Source organism: Felis catus, chromosome F1, assembly GCF_018350175.1.
Source record: "Felis catus isolate Fca126 chromosome F1, F.catus_Fca126_mat1.0, whole genome shotgun sequence".
Taxonomy (NCBI): Eukaryota; Metazoa; Chordata; class Mammalia; order Carnivora; family Felidae; genus Felis; species Felis catus.
Genome location: NC_058384.1, coordinates 63140042 through 63166009, shown reverse-complemented (window position 1 = coordinate 63166009; position 25968 = coordinate 63140042). Strand labels below are relative to the sequence as shown.

At 40.0% G+C, this 25968-nt stretch overlaps 1 protein-coding gene across 6 annotated transcripts in view; it reads left to right on the top strand.

Moving 5' to 3' along the window:
- Positions 1 to 25968, top strand: part of ATF6 (activating transcription factor 6) — a 205015-nt gene that overhangs the window by 79364 nt on the left and 99683 nt on the right. For 5 of the 6 annotated variants that reach the window (XM_023247596.2, XM_045048952.1, XM_045048950.1 and 2 more), the window contains 2 exons: positions 4362 to 4429; positions 8105 to 8219. In XM_023247596.2, coding sequence (XP_023103364.1) covers positions 4362 to 4429; positions 8105 to 8219 — 183 coding nt within the window. The remainder of the gene's footprint in view (positions 1 to 4361; positions 4430 to 8104; positions 8220 to 25968) is intronic. The other variant, XM_023247597.2, reaches the window with a different exon arrangement.

Genomic DNA, 25968 nt, shown 5'->3' with positions numbered 1-25968 from the left:
AGCATGAACGGGGGAGGGGCAGAGAGAGAGGGAGACACAGAATCGGAAGCAGGCTCCAGGCTCTGAGCCATCAGCCCAGAGCCCAACGCGGGGCTTGAACTCACGGACCGCGAGATCGTGACCTGGCTGAAGTCGGACGCTTAACCAACTGCGCCACCCAGGCGCCCCTTTAATGTTTATTTTTGAGACAGACAGGGACAGAGCATGAACAGGGGAGGGTCAGAGAGAGAGGGAGACGCAGATTCCGAAACAAGCTCCAGGCTCTGAGCTGTCAGCACAGAGCCGGATGCGGGGCTCAAATTCACGGACCGTGAGATCATGACCTGAGCTGAAGTCGGACGCTTAACCGACTGAGCCACCCAGGTGCCCCAAAGATTATTGTTTTTTTAAAGGAAAACTTGTAACAATTTTATGGGTTTATAGCTTTTGTAGCAGTAAAATATAAGACAATAAGAACACAGAATGGTAAATGGAGTTATAAAGTTATATTGTCCAAATAATATTTAAAGGTAGACCGTGTTATTAAACACTAACACAAGCACTAAAAACTAGCACAAAGAAGTAAGGCTAAAAAGCCAATTCAGGAAATAAAATTGGAATACTAAAAAGTAAGTATTTTAACCAAAAGACGGTAGGAAAAGAATAAAGAACAAATAGGATAAAAAGAAATATATACCAAGGTAGTGGACTTAAACCCAACCATACTAGTAGTTCCATTTAATGGGCTGAACACATCAGTTAAAAGGGAGAGACTGTCAAACTAGATTTTGTAAAAGAGAAGACCTAAGTATATGCTGTTTACATGAAGTAACATTTTAAATAGAAAGCCACATGGAAAATAAAAGTGTGGGAAAGTATGTATACAATGCAAATATTAAGCGTTAGAAATCTGGTGTGGCTGTATTAATCAGAGACTTCTAGATAGAATATTGTAAGAGACAAGAATATTTCATAATTATAAAAGGAGCATTTAATCAAGAAGATGTAATTCTGAATATATAGACCCATAGGCAAAAAAGTGGTAGAACTAAAGGGAAAAACAGACAAATCTACAGCGTAATTGAAATTTTAACATCATTTATATGTAAATGTGTCATATTTTTGCTAATTATGACCTTTTGTTAAATTCTGTGTAGCTAAAAATGCAAAAGCCTTTTGGACAGTTTTTCAGAGTTGTTTTTTTTTTTTTTTTTTTAATATTTCTGAGAGAGAGAATGAGAAGGGGGGGGCAGAGAGAGAGGGAGACAAAGGAGAGAGCCTGATGTGGGGCTTGAACTCACCAATGGTGAGATCATATCCCCAGCCGAAGTTGGATGCTCAACCCACTGAGCCACCCAAGCACCCCTTTCAGAGGTTCTTTTGTTAATTGGTCTAAATCTTAGGTTAAATGGCACGTCTAATTTTTATTTCTAATGTCTCTGTAACAGCGAAAGTCTGTGTACTCATTTCTGAGTCTAGAGAAAGAAGTCTGGTTTCTTTCAGACTTCTGTGTTAGTTTCAAATGTGCCAAACTAGCAAAATCATTTAAAATGTATCAGATATTGGGACCCCTGGGTAGCTCAGTTGGTTAAGTGTGGGACTCTTGGTTTTGGCTCTTGGTTGAGCTCTGCGCTGGTAGCACGGAGGCTGCTTGCCTTCTCTCTCTCCCCCCACTTCTTCCTGTGCCCCTCCTCTGCTCATGCTCTCACTCTCAAAATCATTAAACATTAAAATTCACCAGGGGCGCCTGGGTGGCTCAGTCAGTTAAGCATCTCACTTCAGCTCAGGTCATGATCTCACAGTTCACGGGTTCAAACCCTGCCTCAGGTTCTGTGCTGACAGCTCAGAGCTTGGAGCCTGCTTCGGATTCTGTGTCTCCCTCTCTTTCTGCCCCTCCCGGTGCTCATGCTCTGTCTGTGTGTGTGTGTGTCTCTCTCTCAAAACTAAATAAAAATATTTTAAAAATGTAATAAAAAAATTCAGATATTTAATCTGTTAATTTTAAACATTGTTTTTATCAGCTAGCTATAATTGAATTTTGGCTTTATTTACTACTTGAAAACATATCAGTAAGTTTACTATTGTGTATCTGTTTTTCTTTTTTCCTTTTCATTGATACATATTTTTTATTTTTTTATTATTATTTTTTTTAATAATTTTTTTTTCAACGTTTATTTATTTTTGGGACAGAGAGAGACAGAGCATGAACGGGGGAGGGGCAGAGAGAGAGGGAGACACAGAATCGGAAGCAGGCTCCAGGCTCTGAGCCATCAGCCCAGAGCCTGACGCGGGGCTCGAACTCACGGACCGCGAGATCGTGACCTGGCTGAAGTCGGACGCTTAACCGACTGCGCCACCCAGGCGTCCCGATACATATTTTTTAGATGTTTGTTTATTTTGAGAGAGAGTACCCGAGTCAGGGAGTGGCAGAGAGAGAGAGAGAGAGAGAGAGAGAGAGAGAGAGAGAGAGAATGAGAGAGAGAGAGAATGAGAACAAGAAAGAGAGAGAGAGAGAATGAGAATGAATCCCAAGCAGGCTCCATGCTGTCAGTGGAGAGCCCACCTCAGGGCTGGATCTTACGAACCTCAAGATCATGATCTGAGCCAAGATCAAGTTAGTCGCCCAACCGACTGAGCTACCCAGGCACCCTTCATTTTGTTGATATTTTAAAAATTTTGTTTAGATTAGCATTTATTGAGGGGCACCTGCGTGGCTCAGTCGGTTAAACATCCGACTTCGGCTCAGGTCATGATCTTGCGGTTCATGAGTTTGAGCCCCACGTCGGGCTCTGTGCTGACAGCTCAGAGCCTGGAGCCTGCTTCGGATCCTTTGTCTCCACCTCTCTCTCTCTCTCTCTCTCTCTCTGCCCCTCCCCCCCCAATGAATAAACGTTAAAAATAAATAAGCATTTATTGAGGGGTATGTCAAATTTATATTTTCAGTTTATTTATTTTGAGAGAGAGAGAGAGCACAAGCAGGGAAGGGGCAGAGAGAGAGAGGGAGGGAGAGAATCCCAAGCACTTCCAGTGCAGAGCCTGCCGCAGGGCTGGAACTCATGAGCCCATGAGATAAGAGTTCTCTCAAAAGTAAACATTAAAAAATAAATAAGTAAATAAGCATTTATTGAACACCTGTCATATGTACCCCCTACATTAGATTTTCATAAAATTAGACCCTTGGCATTTTACTCTCAGAAATTAGCCCAGTATTCAGCCCTGCATATTGGTTCCATCCACTAAACAAAATTGTTCCCTCTTTGTTTTTTCCCCTTTAACTCCTTGTATGTTCTTCTATTTTAGCATTTATCACATTGTATTGTTTCCACATGTCTGTCTTCCCAGTCAGTGCCTGTCGTAAGTGCTCTATAAAAGTTGATTACTGCAGGATGGATGGATAGATACAGTAATGAACAAATGCTAATAGTCTTCTGAGTAAACAGTTCCTTAAGCCGCTTTTGACAGGGTAATAATAAGGTCACTTCCTAACATAATAATTGGTAACGTGCCCTTGAACTCTGATCCCCTTAAAAAAGACTTCAGAAGATGAGTCTATAAAACCGGCAAGGAATAGAAGAAGGCTCCGTGCCAAGCAGATGCTGCAAGAAGACAGGTCCCCAGTAGAGCATATGTGGGCCACTGATGGTTCCAGATTGGACTGTTCTCTGGCCAGAAAAGTCATCGCCGAAATCTCTTTAATGATGGCTTAGTCCATAGGTACATTTTGGCGAGAAGATCTTTGTGTTTCATTCAGTAAACAATAGGATCCAGTTTCATTATGAACCTTTCACACTTCAGGAACTTGCCTTGGAAAAATAATTACTTTAGACAAACAAGCTGTTATATGTTCAGTAATATTTGTATGACTTGGTCATAAAACTTATGGTAGTTGAACTAAGCTTTTGGACTGTATTTTTAAACTTTATGGGAAAATGCTTTAATGTTTTAATCTCCTTAAGATTCTTCTCTCAGCCCAGAGCGTGACCAGAAGAGTTCTAATCTCTCTGTTGGTATTTAGTTATGTGAACCTGATCTCTCAGAATACTCATGAAAAAAAGGCATATGAATACTTTAATTTTTTTTTTTTTAACGTTTACTTATTTTTGAGAGAGAGACAGAACATGAGCAGGGGAGGGGCAGAGAGAGAGGGAGACACAGAATCCGAAGCAGGCTTCAGGCTCCGAGCTGTCAGTACAGAGCCTGACGTGGGCTCAAACTCATGAACCACAAGACCATGACCTGAGCCGAAGTCGGACGCTTAACTGACTGAGTCACCCAGGTGCCCTGGTATATGAATACTTTAATGAGAGTTTAGTAAATGTAGAGTGAGTCAATATAGGAAGATCTTCATCTAATTTCATTATATGGCATTTTTTTTCTTCCAGGGTGCTCTGGAACAGGGCTCAAATTCTCAGCTCATGGCTGTCCAATACACAGAAACCACTAGGATCAGGTAAGAAAGTGTGGAAGTTCTTGGCCAAGGAATTTTAAATAACTAATACTTTAGTAAAGTTGAGAGGCACATTTCTCTTCTGTCTTGATTACACTTGTTCTCATCAGTGACTTTTCTGTTAGTTCACAGAACAAACTGCTTCTGAGTGGTCAGAGTAAACCCAGAGAATTTCAAGAGGGTAACTCTCAGATTCCTTAAATACAGATTTAGTCAGAATGCTGTTCAGTCGTCATTTTACTGTACAATGTAAACATCCTTAACTCTCGTCCTCGATTTGCATCTATTTCGTGAGCCAGGGGTAGGGAGTGTTATTTTATGAATGTGCCAGGTGTCTTGCTGAGTGCTTTCCATGCATTTTATTTTAAAATCTGTATAATAACTTAGAGTGTAGATATCACAGTCCTTATTTTATATGGGGAAAAACTGGGCAAGTCACTTAGTTTTTCTAAGCCAGAGTCATAGAACCAACAAGAGGCAGAATTGGCACTCAAATCAATTTGACTTAAAATTCATTTTTCACTACACTGATGCTACTTAAGCTTTTGAAGGAATCTGGAAGGAGTGCTGTATCTAAGGTCGAAACGTTTGGACCAAACACATCCAACTAAAAGGAACAATATTACCGGAGGCAATATAGTGTTATGAGTGAGTTGTTGGCTTTTGAATTGGACAGAGTTCAGAACATCTCTGCCACTCACTTGCTCTGTGGATCAAACAGGTGAACTTAAAGTTTCCTCATCTACACAGTTTTGGCCACACAGAGTGGATGATCAAATCGCATAATTTATTTAAAACACTTCGCATGGTCCTTGGCACGTTTGAAAGCTGGTGATGGTGCTGATGTGATATATTGATGACAGTGCCACTGAAATGGAAGTAGAGGGTCTCAGATTCTGTGCATAGCTTTCCCACAGACATAGAGTTCACAATTTATTTACTATCAATTTCACATTTACTGAGCACCAGCTGTGTGTCAGACCGGGTACCTGGCCCTGAGAACATACGCCCAGTGGAAGTGGAAAGCTGTTTATTACCCTGTTAACTGAGAGTCTCTATTAAATGGCAGTGGGCAGTATATTGGCAATCACGAATGTTTCAAATCCAGAGATACGGTGTTATCATGTAGAAATAGATAATTCAAATAGGTACGGTGACTAATAATTCTCCTAGTGATCAGAATATTTCGTTCATTTACTATATATATATATTTAAAAATACGTTCATTTTTTGATGCATCATTATGATGGCATATTATTTCGTTACTAGTCAAAAATATTTTTAATTTCTGTATCTTCCCCTCAGGTTTGGTGTGAATCCAAAACTGCTTTAAAAAAAAGTCTTTAAAAAAGTGGTTTAAATGAATTAATCACGTATTCTGTATCAGTGAGTCAGTCAGCCTACTCACTAAAATGTATTTGTGGGGCGCCTGGGTGGCGCAGTCGGTTAAGCGTCCGACTTCAGCCAGGTCACCATCTCACGGTCTGTGAGTTCGAGCCCCGCGTCAGGCTCTGGGCTGATGGCTCAGAGCCTGGAGCCTGTTTCCGATTCTGTGTCTCCCTCTCTCTCTGCCCCTCCCCCATTCATGCTCTGTCTCTCTCTGTCCCAAAAAAAAAAAAAAAAAAAAAGTATTTGTGCCCCCAAATCAATACTCAAGATGCTTTTTTTAAAAAAAATTTTTTTTTACATTTATTTATTTATTTTTGAGAGACAGAGAGAGACAGAGCACAAGCGGGGGATGGGCAGAGAAAGAAGGAGACACAGAATCCGAAGCAGGCTCCAGGCTTCGAGCTGTCAGCACAGAGCCCGTCGCAGGGCTCAAACTCACAAACCGCGAGATCATGACCTGAGCCGAAGTCAGATGCTCAACTGACTGAGCCACCCAGGCTCCCCAATACTCAAGATGCCTTTACAGCCATTTGCAAGTGTGCATAGATGGTCCTAGGTGAGGCTCAGTTAACAAGGCCACACTGCGCCTTCCTGCTTCAGCTCCTACTGTAAACAGGTTTCTTTTTGAAGTCTGTTTAACGCCATACTTTTCACATTTTTATGCTTTTTGGGTGTGTGTGTGATTTCACTGTCTAAAATGGCCCTGAAGCACAGTCCCAAAGGGCCACCTATTGTTCAAGAAAGCTGTGTTGTGCCAAGGCGCCTGGGTGGCTCAGTCAGTTAAGCGTCTGACTCTGGATTTCGGCTCAGGTCATGATCTCACGGTTTGTGGGTTCCAGCCCCACGTTGGGCTCTGCACTGGCAGTGCAGAGCCTGCTTGGGATTCTCTCTCTTTCTCTCTCTTTCGCTCTCACTCTCACTCTGCCCCTCCCCTGCTCTTGCTCTCTCTCTCTCGCTCTTAAAAGTAAATAAATAAACTTAAAAAAAAAAAACGAAAGGCTGTGTTGTGCCATATGGAAAAATATACATATTAGATAAGCTTTATTCAGGCATAAGTTACAGTGCTGTTGACCAGGAGTTCAGTGTTAATGAATGAATGAGATATGTTGAAGAAGATGTCTTTAAACAGAAACATAAAAACAAGGTTATATATTAATCTTTTGACAAATATGCCATAGGTAGGGGCTTATAAGGAACCTAACACGGTATTTCCCTTAGGAGAATGGTTCAGTATTTACTAATTCAGTGTTCACACCGACTTTGTAGAACGTAACTATCATGATGAATCAGAATTGATTGTATGTCAAAATAATATGGTTAGAAGTGGCTTCATGAGCAAATGGAATTATTTCAAAGACAGTTCTTATGATTCATTTATAATTTTCCTTTTAGATCAGTCTTTTTTTTCCTCATAAAGTTGGATAGAAAATGTAGAAGAACCTATAAGAAAGAAAACACAGGTTGTCTGGAGAAAAAGGCAACATTTTAAAAAATTCTCCTTTAACTTCTGGGTTTTGGCTTATTGCGCTAAATAATAAAAGACTGGAAATATTAAAAACTACACTAATATCATTCGAGTGTGTCTTTTGGGGCTACGATGTGGTTGAGATACTATAATTTTAGTTACTAATGTTACGAAGGCACTGACGTGGTACTTCCTGTATCTGTGGCTGGCATTTGTTGAGTGACTCCTATGAGGCCTTACTCGGTGCTTCACATATGTAACGTCTCTGACCAGTAACAATGGTTATCCTCATTTTATGGATGAGGAAACTGAGGTTGCTCAGGGGTTGATTTCCCTAAGAATACCCACTTGAGGAGTGGAGACGAAATTCAAAGCCAGGTCTGTTTGTTTCCAAATCCTACCTTCTTCCCACTTTTCACACAGCCTTATAGACAAGTACGCCTTACAGATTTGACAGAGCGGTGAAAAATAACTTCCCTAAGACTTAATGTCTGTTACCAAAAATTTAAAATCATGCAAACCAATGCAGAAATCTATTTTCTGATACTCTTTATTATTTTTACATGCTCTGCAGTGAACTTGAGTGGTGCTTTTTTGGAGCTTTCCATTCAGAAATGAGAGTTTTTGCTTTAGTGAATTGGATCTTATAAATATCCTGACCTTGGGCTTTTCAGAACGTTATTATAAAAATTACTGCCGAATGCTGCTACTATTTTGGTTGAGAGTAATTCTCATAATTCAGACATAGCCTTAGCACGGGGAGTATTTTTGAGAGGAGATGAAATTTTCTGGTTTAAGAACACTTTGCCCTGTTCTTCCTTCAGCAGGAACTCAGGGAGTGAGCTGCAAGTGTATTATGCATCACCCAGAAGTTATCAAGACTTCTTTGAAGCCATCCGCAGAAGGGGAGATACGTTCTATGTCGTGTCATTTCGAAGGGTAAGTTCACTCTGAAAGAAGAAAGAAGACATTTTTGAGTACCTGTTATGTACAGGGCATTGAGCTGAGTACCACAGGAGGTAAAAAGATGTGAGAGAGAGAAAGCCGTTTAAAGAAATTATGACTGGAACAGTCTATCTCAGTTCTGTCACACGTGCTTGTTTCTGAGCTGTTCAGCATTGCGAAGACGAACATGGATTGATGTCAGGCCACAAGTTTAGAAAATATAAACCGCTTGTTGATTTTTATTCTTTGTCATTCCTGTATCCATATGGTTTGATTATTAACAAAATAAGTAAGAATATTAAAAAAGACAAAAATCTGTTTAGGCTTTGTGGTGGTAGTCCTGTTTGGTAATTGAGAAACAGACTTCCCAAATGTGGGATTAAGGTGAATCGTGGGCGGATCAGTAATATTGATGTGGAATGTTTGGATTTATGTCCCTAAGACTTCCTGTTCTTCTTTTCCCTCCCCATCAGACATTTATTTCTGTTGGTGAAGAATGTGTTAGTCGATGCAAAAGGAAATGGGTGTACGAGTGCTCTTGGATGTTACGAATGTTAGACTAAATGGAAATAAGATGCGTGGCTGTATGCTTTCTATCTTCTTTTCCTATAAAATGAAAATACATTTTTCATGGAGTTGCCATGTGAATCTCTGTTAACAGTGCTGTGTGTGAAACCAGGAACACATGAATGACCTAGAACTCTGGGTGGTTTGTATCCTAGGCCTGCCTGCCTGCCTTCTTTCCTTCTTTCCTTCTTTCCTTCTTTCCTTCTTTCCTTCTTTCCTTCTTTCCTTCCTTCCTTCCTCCCTTCCTCCCTTCCTCCCTTCCTCCCTTCCTCCCTTCCTCCCTTCCTCCCTTCCTTCCTCCCTTCCTCCCTTCCTCCCTTCCTCCCTTCCTCCCTTCCTTCCTTCCTTCTTTCCTCCCTTCCTTCCTTTTTAAAGAATGTTGACGGGGCACTGTTAGAAATAAACCTGTGCCAACAGGAGAGCAAACAATTCATTCTCTGGTTATGGTCACCACTATCTAAAATTGTCAGTTAATTCTTTTCCTAAGGCATGAATATCTAGTAGCTTGGAAGTTTAGAATCTGAGAACGTTGACACTTGAAGATTAGAGAAATAAGAAATTTCATATATTTTTAGCTGATAATCAAATACACTGGGAGATTTGGCATACTTCAGCAATGGCATCTCATGATTTCTGCCCTTTCACAAAGTTCCTTGTGCCCGGCTTATTCTCTCAGATGTAATTGGTGTATTTCTATACTGCACCAGCCTCAAAGTTCATTTCCAGCAGCAAGGGGGCAGCTGAGAACAGGGTTTCAGCAAGGTTCCAACTGTATTGGTTGCTGAGAAGTAAGTCTTTGCCTTAGCGTCAGACACCGTCATGTTAAAAGTGGGAAGAAAAAGCTAAACTTTAGACGTGAAATGTGGGAGCACTGTGGAGAGACTTGATGGGTGTTAAAGTGAACATGTTCAAGTATACGTTTATGGAAGCTACCACAGAAGAGTGTTTTTAACACTTGAATAGCTGTGTACTTTTTCTTAGGTTCCAGATAACTTCTCTATTATTTGACTAAAACAGTATATTTAATACATATTAGAAGTAGCAGTGGTCAAGCCATGGGTTGAAATCATGGTTTGTAACGTTTTTCTAGGGAAGAGAACAATAATTCTAGCTTTAAAGGGATTATATCTACAAAGGAAGATGAATGGTGTTTTTATTTTAAATATACACATTATATTTCTTGCGTTTGTAAGAGCTCTCTCTCTTTAGTTTGCTGTAGAGAGTGCCATTGGAGAATTACTGATTTCCTCTCGCTGCTCCCAACCTTTTGATGTTCTGGAATAAACAGTCTTTCTCATGTTCTGGAAAACTGTTGAGACTATCTGTCACATTCTGTTTGGATTTTTTATTTCCTAATTACTGATTTATCACATCTTGGTGTTTTATGTCAAGTAACAGTAAGGATAAACCTGAACTTCATTAGGTAACAGTAGTTAGAGACAACATCCTTTTTCATTTTTTCTTGTTTTAACAGTGGTGATAAGGAAGTTAATTTGATCATGATAGCTATAAACTGTGTCATGGGACAAGAATATTTGGTTCCTAAATGCTGGATGGTTCTTTTTGTTCTTGCTAAAATGAAAATGAAAGAAGTAATGACCTCATGCTTGGTTTCTGCTTCCATTTGTCAATATAAAATATTCTAACAGTTTCATCAAAAAGGTGAGGAGCATCATTTCTTGTGCAGAAGGATGTAGGCTTTTTCTCATTGACAGAAATTATCTTAATTGATACTATATGATTGCATTGGAATTTAAGAAATACAGAGATTCTAAAGCTTCAAGGTTTGGCTTAGTGTAAATGGGACATAACAGAAGCCATATTGTTTCATTTTATAATTGGGTATGTATTTGATGAAATATTTGATTATCTAAAAAGGTAGACATAGCCATTGACCATTTAGGATACCAGTTTTTAATAAACCTACCTTGTCTCAGCCTCGTACCTCCTCACACCCCACACTCCTATGCTCTTTAATCACGTTGCAGTTGAGCTGCTGAAATAATTTTCTCCAGAGCAGACTCACTCTTGGATAACTGCTGACTTCCTGCTACAGGCCAGCAGGAAAGAATGCTTCTGATCCCAATAATCCTGTCAGAGGCTCAAACCTTTTCCTGTTCTTTTGACTTTGCTTTAAGTTTTTGCCTCCAACTTAGTAACTCCCTCTACTCCCTTTATTTAGTTCCAGGTGTTCATAACCTATTTTCTTCTAAGTATTTTGTCTTTTCCTCCTTTCTTTGACTACGGTTTGGAGCTGCAGTGGTGGGAAATAACTTTTTCTCAGACTTTCAAGTCACTTTGAGTGTGGTCTGATACATTAATAAAAAAAATGTAGTTAAATTTAATGTTGATTTTTTTTTCTCTGTGCTTTCATAGGATAGTCTGTTTAGGGAGGGAGGGAGTAAATGAAAGAATAGACTAAAATGATGTCAAAAACATGGGACAGGGACAAATAGCTCAGCAAGGCTCGTGCAAGGTGGGATAAGAAAGTGACTCTAAAGAGGGGAGGAAAGAGAACATTGGGAAAAAAGGCAGGAAAAGGATATTTACCTTATCTATAATTCCACTAAACATTGTAATACTATTCTAGATGCTGCTCTGTTATCTCTTAATAACAGGAGAGAGTCATTCGTGATCTTCCTGGGGGCAATTTCCCGTTAAGAACAGCCTCGTTCTGATTCAGATGGCTGTGAATGTCAGCTCACCGTATTATCTTCATTCTTAAAATTTTTTTAAATGTTTATTTATTTTTGAGGGAGAGAGAGACAGAGCGTGAGTTGGGGAGGAGCAGACAGAGAGGGAGACACAGAATCTGAAGCAGGCTCCAGGTTCCGAGCTGTCAGCACAGAGCCCGACACGGGGCTCGAACCCACCAACCTCAACATCATGACCTGAGCTGAAGTCAGATGCTTAACTGACTCAGCCACCCAGGTGCCCCAACCATATTCTTTTCATTCTTGTTTGAGATTTCCTTTTCAAATGAAATGGATGCCTGCTTTTTGGAACACTATTTATTTTATATTTTCTGTTTTCACTGCCTGTTCCTCAAGACAAAGTCATATGTTTAACGCTGTCTTTTCATCTATTTCAGATACATACATAACGTAACACACATAAGGAGAATGTGAGTTGTAGCTGTGTGCCTGCCTCAGAGATGTTTCTCCCCCTCCTTCTGAATACTTTATGTGTTCTAGATACAATAACCCTTTCTGAGTGTTTTATGTATTCTTAGATATAGTCCCCTATTTGGGTATTTTATCCCTTCTTGGTCTCTTATAAAAAATTTGTTAGTGGTATCATGTATATGGCATGGATTGTTAGGATAACCTTAAATAATAGGGTCTTCCTGGAAGATACATGAGCATTGAAGAGGTGCAGGAACCTGGCTCAACAGCCAAATAGTCCCCCTGGGCTTGTGCTTCATAGCCTGGAATGTGTACTGGTCCTCCCAGAGATTAGAATAGTGGCTTGTCGTCATTCCCGATTTGGTGGCAGTTCTAGTGATGCCACGGCACTCTTTTTCACACATTTGCTCATTCAGACTTTCTGGATAGAAAGAATATCTGACTCTGTGTGTGTGTGTGTGTGTGTGTGTGTGTGTATGCGCATATGCGTGTGTGTGTGTGTGTGTGTATATATGTACGTGCATATATCATCTCTTATGTAGAATCTTATGTAGATGGCCTGCCTCATGAGTCATGGTTCATTGATTTGCGACCAGGGAAATAGGGTTGATTTCAAATGTATTCTCTTGCTTTGTAAGCCAGCAACTTTATGCAGAAGGAACAGCCTGGGGCCACTCTTGTGAAAAAATGATTGTGGTGAGCCTTTAGAGCTTCATAAAGTGTTTATTACACTACACAATCTGGCTTTTAAAAACAATTCTTTCTTGTATTGGTTCCTAATTGTTGGATCTAAAAGGCTTGCCTTCTCATCTATATCATAACCCTCTTAAAGGCAGGGAAGTGTCAGATGCTTTTTTATTACCACTCCTGACACTGAGCACAATGCCAGCCACTCTGTGTTTATTTTTTTTTTTTTTAATTTGTTTTGAGAGAGAGAGAGCAAACAGGGGAGGGACAGAGAGAGAGAGAGAGAGAGAGAGAGAGACCAAATGCCAAGCAGGCTGTGTCGTCAGCACAGAGCCCCATGTGGGGTTCAAACTCATGAACCGTGAGATCATGACCTGAGCTGAAATCAAGAGTCAGACGCTTAACCACCTGAGCCCCCCAGGCACCCCTAGCCACTCTGTGTTTATTAAGCAGAACAATTTTGGGTAATGGTTCACTAAGAGAAATCACAGTGATGGAAGTTCATTGCTTTTCATAATCATTAAAGGATATTTTTACATCTGCTTTGCTTAAAGCAATGTGAATGTACGGATGCAAGGAATAACATAAGCGATGCTGAATTCCAACAGAAAATTCAGAGATGACCTTTCCTCTGTCCCTTTATGGTGGCACTGGCCAGAGCTGCATCGGCTTCGTTCTTGACTCTGAATCTAAGGTTTAGAGCTGAAGAAATCACCTGGGTGAAATGTTTGACTGTGAAATGTTGAACAGTTCAGAGACAGAACTTTGAGGTGCTTACATCCTCAGTGTTTAGTATTTGGCAGAAACATTTTGGCATAGATTGTCATTTGACCTCATTGCTTTCTTGTTTTGGAGAAGAGCTTATGTCTAGTATCTGTAGAGTCCGGCAGCAAGAGCCAGAAATTTGGAGCCTTGGACAAAGTATAGGAAAGGCTCTAATTAGTGCAGGAAGGCTGACTTGTGATATTATTGATTCAAAATGTTTGCCAAGGATTGACTCCCATGGAAGGCCATAAAAAGGAATTTCACAGAATAACAATGATAGTTCCTAAGTGTAACACCTGCATTAATACCTACTATATGCTTAGAAAGAATGGCATCTTTTTGGATGCATGTTATTTATTTCTTGGAATTACTGTTTAGTGTATGAAATCGTCAGAGGCAAGAGGAATTTCCTTAGTAATCAAAGAATGTTAGTCACTTTATAAAGTCAACTTCAAAAGGATTCAGCTCCTTTTGTTTCGGGACCTCACAACTGGAACATAGACACATCAGTCTTGGAGGTTGGCCATTTTCTTATCTCCAGTTTCATTGCGTTTTAGCCAAATTCTTTCTCTAGATAGAAAAAAAAAATGGGAATAAATGAGTTTGGAAAGATACTTGCATTAAAAAAAAAAGTCTTAGAAGAGAGACTTTTTAAAAAAACCTTTTAGGAGGTTTTTTTTCTAATAATTTTTAACATTGAAATATATCTCATTCAGGTCTGAAGCACATTATAAAAAATAGAGCAGAATTCTCTGAGTATCCGCTCAACCACTTAACAATTAAATCGGTAACATTCTCTTCATTCATTTTCTCTTCCATTTCATTTATACACAAATGCTGCCACCTTCAGTGTTTACGACCATTATAGTGTACAAACTTTTTTGACATAGTTTTGTTAGTTCCTTAAAATAATAAAGTAAGTATTCCTAGTCCCGTTTTACAGGTGAAGAAATTGAGGCAGAGAGAGGTTAAGTGGCTTGTCTGAGGACACAGGAATTGTAAGCAATAGAGCTAGGGCAATCATTGAGGCCTTCTAATTTAATACAGTGATTTTTTTCTTTACACTCTAGTGCTGTCCTTCAGACATACTACAGAATATGTAAATAGCATAATTACTCCTCCAGAGCCGTTTTCTTTGCCAGATCTTCTAGGCATTTTTACTGGAGTTACCTAATAACAATTCAGATTTTTGATTACCTGACGATAGATTATTTATTAGGTTACACTTTCACAATAGTAGAGAATAACCTGATGCTCTGTAAGATTTTATCCAGGGAATGGAATAAATAGGCATTGAGAGCTTCTGGTTTCTTTTGAAAACAATTGGGGGGAAAAAATCTATGTGTATCTTAAAAAGAAAGGACTTTAGCCAAAATAGACACCCTTTTAATAATCGGTACTCTAGAATGTCTCATAGAGAAGGATGGTTTTTGTGCATGTATAAGTGCATTTTATTATGGATTCTGTATCTGGCCTGCCAGATCCCAGAGATCAGAAACTTTTGATCAAGCTCCTCGTTAAATATGAATTACTGTTGTGTGGTTTTAGGGGATTTAGTCATTTGTTCCTTGGCTCTATAACAGATTGTTAGCTAACATAAATATTTCTATTATTTATACTCTTCAATGCAAATTCTAAAGTGATTTGTTTTATGTTTGAAAAATGATGATAGTCTCTGTAACTAGACTTGGATACAGAATAGCCATGGACACAGAGAACTTATAATTCACAAATAGCTTGTTTATTTTTCTAAAGCTTTTAATTAACTTACTTATTTTGAGAGAGAGAGAGAGGGAGAGAGAGATCCCAAGCAAGCTCCACACTGCCAATGCGGAGCCCGACGCGGGGCTCTAACTCACAAACCGTGAGATCATGACCTGAGCCAAAACCAAGAGTTGGACGCTCAACTGACTGAGCCGCCCAGGAGCTCCCACAAATGACTTAAAGTCTTCAAAACTCTCAGGGCGGTAGGCAGATCCATCTGAATCAGGACAGTGTTCCAACTGTTCATTATTTGTGTGCTCTATTTAAGTCTTTATTTTATAATATGTTTTTCATGTGCACTTTTTAATTTTCCTTTTTAGGTTGCATGCTTTTTCTGCTTTCTCTTTCTATAAGGTCTGTTGCAACACACTCCAGAGTGTGCAGAGCAAGTCCTAAATAAATGTTGGCTGCTCAAATCACTGTTTATTTGTGCCCTTTAACCTTTTTATATCCTGTTCAAAAGATTAGTAGAGGTGGAGTTTGCAGAAACGAAAGAGGAAATCTTTCTCACTGAATGTTTAAAACTACTTTTGTAATTCAAATAGCAATGACAACTTTAAAAATACACAATCTGCTCTGATGTGGGTGGACATTTAACCATAGAATAAAGTTCTTTCTGCAAGCCTTCTAAAGTTACCTTGAAGAAAGGTGGTGTTTAGTAATTGATAGCTTGAAATTTTGATAGTTTCCTTCTATCAAATTTCAGATTTTTTCATAATGAGGGAATATTTCCTGAAGGCAAAACTGCATTCTAAGAAAGGTATTTCTTCACATCATGAGTAGATGAGGGAAAAAAACGTTTTTTCAGTAATATGTTGATGCATACTTTAGAGACCTGAATTCCAGCCCTGATTCTCCCTCTCACTATTTGCTCTGTGACTTTGGACAAATCGCTTGTCTCCTTTCTTCAGTTTGTTTATCTGTAGAATGATGGAGTAGGTTTGTAGCTCTAGAAATCTATAGTATTCGTGTGTGTGTGTGTGTGTGTGTGTACACTGTCCTCTTAGAAATCTGTGGTATTATGTTTGTTTGTTTTTCATGTTTATTCATCTTTGAGAGACAGAGAGAGACAGAGCATGAGCGGGGAAGGGGCAGAGAGAGGGAGACACAGAATCCAAACCAGGCTCCAGGCTCTGAGCTGTCCGCACAGAGCCTGACGCGGGGCTGGAACTCACGAACTGCGAGATCATGACCTGAGCTGAAGTTGGCCGCTCAACCAACTGAGCCACCCAGGTGCCCCAGTATTACGTTTGTTTTTTTTTAAAGATTTTTTTTTTTCAACGTTTATTTATTTTTGGGACAGAGAGAGACAGAGCATGAACGGGGGAGGGGCAGAGAGAGAGGGAGACACAGAATCGGAAACAGGCTCCAGGCTCCGAGCCATCAGCCCAGAGCCTGACGCGGGGCTCGAACTCACGGAGCACGAGATCGTGACCTGGCTGAAGTTGGATGCTTAACCGACTGTGCCACCCAGGCGCCCCACGTTTGTTTTTGATGTAGCTAAAGTGATTCAGTCTAGTGGAGTTAGTATGTTTTAAGGGTTTTAGAAAACACCTATCACAAAAACAACAAAATGTCAAGTTACGAGGTGGGCCCATAAATTAATGAGGTTGAGTTTTTAAATTTTTTTTTTTTTAACGTTTATTCGTTTTTGAGACAGAGACAGAGCATGAATGGGGGAAGGTCAGAGAGAGAGGGAGACACAGAATCTGAAACAGGCTCCAGGCTCTGAGCTGTCAGCACAGAGCCCGACACGGGGCTCGAACTCACGGACCATGAGATCATGACCTGAGCCGAAGTCAGACCCCCAACCGACTGAGCCACCCAGGCGCCCCGAGGTTGAGTTTTTAATAGCTGCTGGTCTTATAATTTGTTTAATAATCACTTTCATAGTGCCTATAATGTGCCTGCCTTCAATCTTCACAATATCCGTGTGAGGTAAGTACAGTTATTACGCTCATGTTGCAGATGGGGAACTTGAGGCACAGCGGGGTTACTCAGGTGTCTAGTATGACATAGTCTGGAAGTGACAGAGTCAAGTTTAACCAAGAAAGTCTGGCTCCACAGTCTGTGTTTATGATCATTTCCCTATATTGCCTTTCTAGAACCTTTATATATCCAAATGTCTTTTCTTCCAAAGTATTCAATTTGGAATTTAATTCCATGGATCTCCGTGTTCATAACATACACTGAGTTGCTTCAGGTTAATTTTCCAAAGAGAACAAGATCCAAGACAAAGCCCAATGGAAAACCAAGCCACATGCTACGTAAAGTAATAGTGTAGGAGGAACAGCAGGTAGCAGGGGAACACAGAGAAAAGGTTAGAGATGGAGAAGGAGAATTGGAGTAGTATACCACAGATGAAGTGAGAAAACTGACTTGTTTATTTGACTTTAAAACATGGAGGTTGAGGAAGAAGAGTTCGAAAAGGAGGTGGTCAGCAGTATCGGGTCTTACAGAGCTCGCTGAGAATGAGACATGAGAAAAGTCCATTTGTTCTGTATAAACATGGAAGTCATTGGTGATTTGAGATTACAGTTGTGGTAGAACAGATTCAGAACGGAATCCAGAGGCAGTAGGAGAGAATGTGAAGGAAATAAAGTGGTGGGTTTGGTAAACTTGGCATTTAAGGGAAGGTGGATGGCCTGGATATGGTTAAAGAGAGCTAAGGGCACGCCGTGTGTGTGCGTGTGTGTGCGTGTGTGTGTGTGTGTGTGTGTGCGTGTGTGTGCGTGTGTGTGTGCGCGCGCGTGTGTGTGTGTGTGTGCGTGCCTCTGTTTAAGGATAAGGATAAAGGTAAAATATACGGCAAATGCAGACTGTTGTGGTTAATTTATATATATTGAATGTAAGAAGGAGCATATGTTTTATTCTTGACAGCTGTTTTAAAAGAAAATAAGCAAGTCATTGTTCGTTCCTCATCTTAATGCTTTTGTGTTTAAAGCAGAGCATGGAGAAAGTTGAAGAACAATTCTTGTTTGTTTATTTGCAGTGGGACTACAAAAACAAGAGTATGGAATTAAAACCAGATTTTTAAAAAATAAAATCATATTTCAAGTATTCCTTGAGGCATCAAGTCTTCTAAATCTTAAATAAAGAGGCATTTTTAAAATAATGGCCAAGAGTTTTAAAAATATAAAGCTTGATAGAACTCTTTCTAATTTAATTTATACATAGATGGTCTAGGATTTTTTTCCTCATATAAAGCCAGAAAACTAGCAACGTAGGCTGTTAAATCATTTTATGTCTAAACAAAGTTTGATGTAAGTTTTTTGATGATGTCACAATCTTAATTATGGAGGAAGCAATTATTATGGTTAGGAAAAGTTGATGATTTACGATCTGACTCAGGATTAAGGTCTGAAACACTCGTGTCATTTCCTCCCCTCCCCCATATGTGGTGATTTGTTCATTTTGGACTCTGATTTGTTTAACTTTAACACCATCAGCAAATTTGAACACTGACACTTAGTTGGTTTTTGCTGAAAAATCCTAAGGCTAGCAGTAGCGTGATATTTATTTTAAGGCATTGATGCTAATCTATGAAGAGCGTATTAGGAGTAGGCTTTGAGGAGTTTTCCAACTCCTAGTATGGGAATCACATTGGAAGTCAACAGGATGGATGATTAGTTGAGACCAGGAGTGTAGAATATGTCTGACTAAATGATGATGTGATTGTTTGCTTCATGTGTATTTCCTCTGCCTGGCCCTAAGCACCCTGAGGGCAAGAACTGTCTCTGTCTTAGTCATCACTCTATCCCTGGTCTCCACCAGAGCACCAGGCGTATTGTAGATACTGATTGAACACACCAACAGACTGGATACCATCCACCAACTTGACTCCATATTCTAGTTTATACCACCACCATAACCTGATAGAGAATTTGTGATAGACCAGCTTCTTGACCGTTTTTATCAGGGCCATCTGCGTCTCATGGTGAATCTGAAAACCAGTCTTTGAAAAGTAATGAATTCAAATGCCAAGGCTAGTTACCATTATGCATGAGGGAAGCTATCCACTCAGGAAGATTCTCTTGTATTTCAGAGTTGATGTCGGTAGTACACGGATAGAGATTATTTTTCAGTTAGGACGCCAACCGGACCGTGGTGTCATTTTAAGCTCCAAAATTCATAAGCCACGGACTGAATAAGCTCCATATTGACGGAGGCTCATCTATACTGTATGCCCGTGGTGTCCTAGAAGGATGGGACAGTGTTAGCATTTTAGTCCCTGGGAGTGTTTATTTTGAATATGGAAGGTATTCAAGAAAAGCTTGTCAACTTAAATTGTTAAATCTTCCATAAACCGTGTCGGGAATAATTTTAGAGTCCTCTACGTTTGATCATAATACGCCTAGAAATAAATTTTGAAGATAAAACTAAAATATATCCTACTGAATAAATAGGCCTCTGTTATCCAGTTTAAGTTCTATAGCTATCTCTCTTCTGATTCCATTTGTTACTGAATAGGAATTCAACAGCTTATTCTATTAAGAAGGGGTCTGCCTTGGAGGGGTGTCAGATATTTACTTTGAAGTCTCTTAAAGACACTGGTTGCCTTCTCCCTGTAACATGTGCTTTGAATTAGTGGCTTTTCAATATCCATTCTGGTGGAGGTACAAGCAGTGTGAGCTAACGAGAATGATAGATAGTCAAAAAACAATTTTTCCTTGACTTTGAAATGAAGAAAATCCAAGTCGGAGCTATGCAGGCACACATTTATTTGATCAGATGTGTACTCACTCATTTTCTATGTGTTTGACCCTGACCTTTCAGTCTTCCATTTTGCCATCAGGCCTTAAGACCCACCTGAGATATAAGAAACTGGAGATCCTTAGTTTGATGTAGGCCAGTGTTCCTCCAGCTTTCTGGTTTCATAACTCCTTTATGTTTTCCAAAATGCAAAGAAACGTGAGTGAGAAAAGTGGCATGGTTTTCCATTGTTATGGATCCCTTTAGTCGATGGCTTACTAGAACCCAGCTGGATTCATGTATCTGCTTCCACATTAATCATTTCTTTTTGGTTGAAATCTGTAAAGAAAACCTAGCCTCACATAGATAATGTAGTTGGATAAGGAGGGAATCTTTTTAAACCCTTTCGGATAATTGTGCGTATTCTTCTCTGATACGACACCATTCAATGAGAGATCATTTCTTAAAGGTTAGTTGCGGTGTAGAGGCCACATCTGTGAGCTTTTAATTCGAGTACTCAGGCACATTAAAATCCCTTCATTTATTTGCATTTTGGATCTTTCACCCATGCATGATTTTGTAACATCACACATTGGTCATTTGGAGAAACTTGGCTCACTGAGTTATACGGATCTTCCAAACGTTCACACGTTTTATTACACATTAGTTTAAAAATCACATTCTTTACAATCTACATTCTTTACAAATCTACAAATCTTACCAGGAAAGTCTTTAAGTATCAGGAAGCTGTCAAGGTTATGGTAGCAGATGCAAGTTTTCCAAAATCCTAGTTTTCGCTCAAAGGCTCAGATTTTACCATTGTCAGAAATACTATCAGTTGTTTTCCTTCGAGTGTCAGGTTCCTTTAATTTATTTTCAAGTAAATGTCTATCAGATATCCAGGTCTAAATAACTACAGTTTGTCTATATGATATTCTTTTAAGTAAACCTGGTGTTCCATTAAGGCAGTGGCTTATACAGCTCACAAGTCAATACAGAAGTGATTTTCCTCTAGACAATCATAATACTTTGTGAGGCACCAGAAGTGCTCTATGTGTATTTCCTGTTTTGTTACACAGAATACCAAGAATCTAATCAGAGGTCAAGATTTAATTAATAATTTTTATTTTTTATCAAGGATATCCTTCAGTTGAACTGACTCTGTGTGTGTGTGTGTGTGTGTGTGTGCGCGCGCGCCCGAACATGGGGTGAGAACTAATACAGTGAATTCTAACACAGTTGGGTCCCACTGCGTTGGTAAGGCACCCGCAGTGCCTTTGCTCCATCAGGGTGGATGATGAGATTCAAGAAAGTTACTCATCACTAAGTATTTTAGTCCTGTTTATGTTTGTTGCCAAGCATTCACTTGAAAGATCCTTGTTGCTGACTGTTTGGAGCTGCAATTGATCGGATATAAACAAAACGTTAAGTCTGTAGATTCTTTTATGGGTAAAACAAGAGCACAATTCTGTGGTGGAAATATTAACTTAGTCTTCATATTTGCAGCTAAATCTGTAATTTGACGAGTTACTATAAGATAAGAAAGTAGCAAGGCGGTGCTTTCTTTTCCTGATCTTTCATCCAGCAGGCACTGAGCAGGGTCAGCTATCCAAGATTTTATTAGTTTCTCAGCCATCGTGTGTGCTTCCATAGTCAGTGCGTTATAGCGTAACATGCAAGGTGTTTCAGTGGTCTTTTCATTTCTAGAAGGAACAGCTGTAACAGATTTTAATTTTTAAAGAATTCATCACGTCTTTGTTTAAAATATTCAAGTCCTTTTTCTAAGTGATTGGTCTCAGAATGACACCGTAACTTAGCTGACACCATAATATTTGAAATGTTTTCTTGCATCAGAGACAGTAAGATAAATTATTAACACCTATAGTACAAGAGAAAGATAGCTTTCAACATACGGTCATTTCTTTTTTTTTTTTTTTTTAATATTTAAAAAAAATTTTTTTTAATGTTTATTTATTTTTGAGACAGAGAGAGACAGAGCATGAACGGGGGAGGGTCAGAGAGAGAGGGAGACACAGAATCTGAAACAGGCTCCAGGCTCCGAGCTGTCAGCCCAGAGCCTGATGTGGGGCTCGAACTCACCGAGCGCGAGATCATGACCTGAGCCGAAGTCGGTCGCCCAACCGACTGAGCCACCCAGGCGCCCCCGGTCATTTCTTATTAACAGTTTCGACCAGTTTCTTTGGAGTGGATTCTGCCTTTCCGTGAGTCACAGAATTCTCTAAAGTATCAGTTTTACCTTTTTCAGCATCTTAGATACAGACAGTACAGTTGTGGGGTAAGGAAGCAAGTCTTCTAATCTCCCATTTTTAAGCCAATTATTCAACCTTAAATAGGAGAAAAACATGTTGCAGATATTAGGAAATATTAAATTTAAGAATAAGAGTTTCTTGTAAAATTTAGAAGTTTTCAAAAAAATGTAAATATTATTACAAAACAACAAAATAGACTTTCTTGCTTGTATCTAGATGGTAAGTTGCATCCATGTAACTAAACTCCAGATTAGTATGTTTTCAGGACTTTCTCCTTTAGTCTGCTGCTAGATCATAAGGCTTATATATTTAAGATTCATTTTTTCATGTACCCAGGGAACTTTTTTTTTCCCCCAGAAACAATTTAATGAGTATGATGATGAAATGCTGGGGGCAAGTGTTCCAGTGATAAATCTGCCTCTGTGTTCCTGCAGTTTGTATTCTACTTGATGGGACTGACCAGAAAACCGAAAAAGTAGACAGAAAAATTTGTAAAATAATTGACAAATACAATACAAACACAGTAAGATTTATGCAGAAAACAAACAGTGGGATCAGAGATCAACAGGGAGGTCTACTGAAGATTGGATCAAGGATGCTCTCTTAAGAGGTGACATTTAACGGACAGTGAGGCTGGGATTCCAGGCAGAGAAAAGAGCGCCTGTACAAGGCGGGAGAGAGCCTGATTTGAGGTACTGAAAGAAAACCAGTGTGGCAGAAGACTTAGCGAATGGGGTGGAGGTAGGCTGAGTAATGAAAGTGAGGCTGGAGGGATTGGAAGGAGCCAGATCATGCAAGAGCTCGGTTGCAAGCAAGAGCTCGGTTTTATCCTGAGGGCCAACGAAGGGATGTAAGTAACTGAATGACATGAATGATAGAGTTTGCAGGGTGACTTCAGTTGTCGTCTGGACAGTGGGTTAGAGGGAGACATGTTAGAAGCACAGAGGCCAATCAGAAGGCTTTCTCAGCTGTCCAGTCGATATGATGATGGCAGTGTTGGGATGAATGGGTTCTAAATACATTCTGTAGATGGATTCAGTGGGAATTGGAGATGTACTGGATATGTTCATATTTCTAGCTTGAGTGACCAAGTAGATAGTGGTACCATTTACTGAGATGAAAAAGGTTTGGGGTAGAGCAGGATAATATGTTTGGTGTGAATTTTAAGAGTTCTTTTTGGACACATGTAAGTTTGAAAAGTCTGTGAGACATTTCAAGGGGACATGTTAGATTGGCTCTGTGAATTTGATACTTGGGGAGAGGAGAACTCTGAGCTGAGAAGTTGAATTTAGGAATTGACTGTTTAGAGGTATTTAAATCCATGACTGTGCTGTCCTCATCTAGGAAGAGAATGTAGAGGGAGAAGGAGGTCCAGGCCTGAGTGAGAGATCCCATTAGAGAAGATTAAGCTAACAAACCAGACTGAAGTGGAATAGCCAGCAGAGGAGAAGGAAAGCCGGGAGAGGAGATGTTTTCCAGGGGGCAGTAGTGGTTGACTTGAATATTACTGAGGGGTCAGGTAAGACGGAGGTGAAGAGCCACTGGCTGTGGCAACATGAAAGTCATTGGCTTGTCCTTGACAAGAGCCCTGTAGTGATGACATGGAAATGAAGGTTAGATTAACAGTGGATCAGGCAGTAAGGAAATGAAGGCACCATGACTATTTTAATAGTATTGGCTATAAAAGGGAACAGAGAACAGGAATTTTTTTATCTCAAAATAACAACTTAAATTTTTTTGTTTTTTTCACTTTAGAGAGAGAGCAGGAGTAGGGGAGAGAGACAGAGAGAGAATCTTAAGCAGGCTCCACACTCAGCAGAGCCCGACATGGGGCTCACTTCTACGACCCTGGGATCATGACCTGAGCCAAAATCAAGAGTTGGATGCTCAACCGACTGAACCTCTGGGGCTCCCCAACAATGCAAATTTGTAGAGACTGAACTAGTCGGTAGGAAGAGAGCGGTATTATGGGAGAGGTAATGAGGTCATTGACAAGGAATGAAAGGTCGAATTCCTATTACAAGTAGAAAGATTGCCCTTTGCCAGAAGGTAGGATCTTCCTCCTCTTGCAGTAGGGGCCGGACAGGTTCATACGTAGGAGGTTTGGTTCCAGGAAGGTAAGAGAGGACACCTCTGAGGGTTTCTGTTTCCCCTGAAGTATATTGTGATTGTCTTGTGCGTGCCAGAGAAATGGCAGGATTGTCAGGCCGTGGTGGGGTGCCAATCTGCAGCATAAGTGATATTTTTGCAAGAAGGTGCCAAGTATGGGGTTACAGTTGATTAATAAGACACAGGCCTTGTACTCAAGGACTTTCTAATCTAAAGAATTGAAAGACCGGGAGCGCCTGGGTGGCTCAGTTGGTTAAGCGTCTGACTCTTGTGTCGGCTGTGGTCATGATCTCACAGTTTGTGAGTTTGAGGCCTGCATTGGGCTCTGTGCAGACAACGTGGAGCCCGCTTGGGATTCTCCCTGTCTCCCTGTCTCTCTGCCCCTCCCCTGCTCACTCTCTGTCTCTCAAAAACAAATAAGTAAACATTAAAAAAAAAAAAGAGAGAGACCAGTAGTTAGAATACAGTCGGAGACAAGGAAATCTTCCCGGAGACTTACCACTAAGCTGAGACAGAACTGCTCTGAGATACTTTACCTAAAGTTATGACATCATAGCTCATGGTAACAAAAATATTCTTAGAAGCATGATAGTCACAACTGTATGTTACATCTTTATGTAATGGCTCGTTTTCTTTCTGCTAATATCATCAGGCATCTTTGAATTTCTGACTGTCATTAGCACTTTGAGGTTTTGTGACAAATCGCCATCCCTCCTTTCCTTCTTCTGCTTCTCCCCTCACACCTTTCTCTAGTTCCAGCTGTTGGACGCTAGAACATTTCCAGGACTTTGTAGATGCAGCGTTAGCAGTGTTCGTTTGTTTTCATTTGGCATGTTGTCTTTATCGTTCTCAAACAAACAGAACCAAAACCAAGATAAAAATAAATTAAAAAATACATGTTCGTAAAAAATGATTTGATATGAAGGAATCACACATTATGTATTTTTTCCTTCCAGTGTAAGTATTTTGAGATTCATCCACCTTGTTACTTTATTGGTAGTTCATTCCTCTGTTGCTTAGAATTCCATCGAAGGCAGAGAACACAATTGCTTACCCCCATTCGCCCTCCATTTTCGGATCCTATAAACAAAGCTCCTCCGAATGTTTATGTACAAATCTTTGTAGGGGTAGATGCTCTCATTTCTCTTGTGTAAATGCCTAGAAATAGACTGGTTGGGTTACATGGTAGATGTGTACTTGGCTTTTTAAGAAACGGCCAAACTGTTTTCCAGAGCAGTTGTACCACTTTATGTTCTCAGAAGTAAGGAGCGTGCAGTACCTGTACGTCCTCACCAGCGCTGGGGGTGGCCAGTCTCTTTCCCTGTAGCCTTTCTGGTAGGTGTGTAGTCATAGGGCGTGGTTTTCACTGGCATTTCCCTGATGACTAATAATTTCAACCTTCTTTTCACATACGTATTTGGCATCCACAGACTCTTGGTGAAGTGTCTTCGTATCTTTTGCCCATTTTCAATCGAGTTGTTTGTTCTCTTGTAATTGGCTTGAAAGTTCTTTGTATATTCTTAGATAGAAGTTCTTTATCAGATATGTGAGTTGGATACATTTTCTCCCAATCTCTTGCTTGACTTCTCAATTTCTTAAATTCTTTTTTTTTTTTTTAACATTTATTTTTGAGAGACCGAGAGAGACAAGAGCGTGTGTGGGGTAGGGCAGAGAGAGAGGGAGACACAGAATCCGAAGCAGGCTCCAGGCTCTGAGCCGTCAGCACAGAGCCCGATGCGGGGCTCCCGCTCACAAACCGTGACA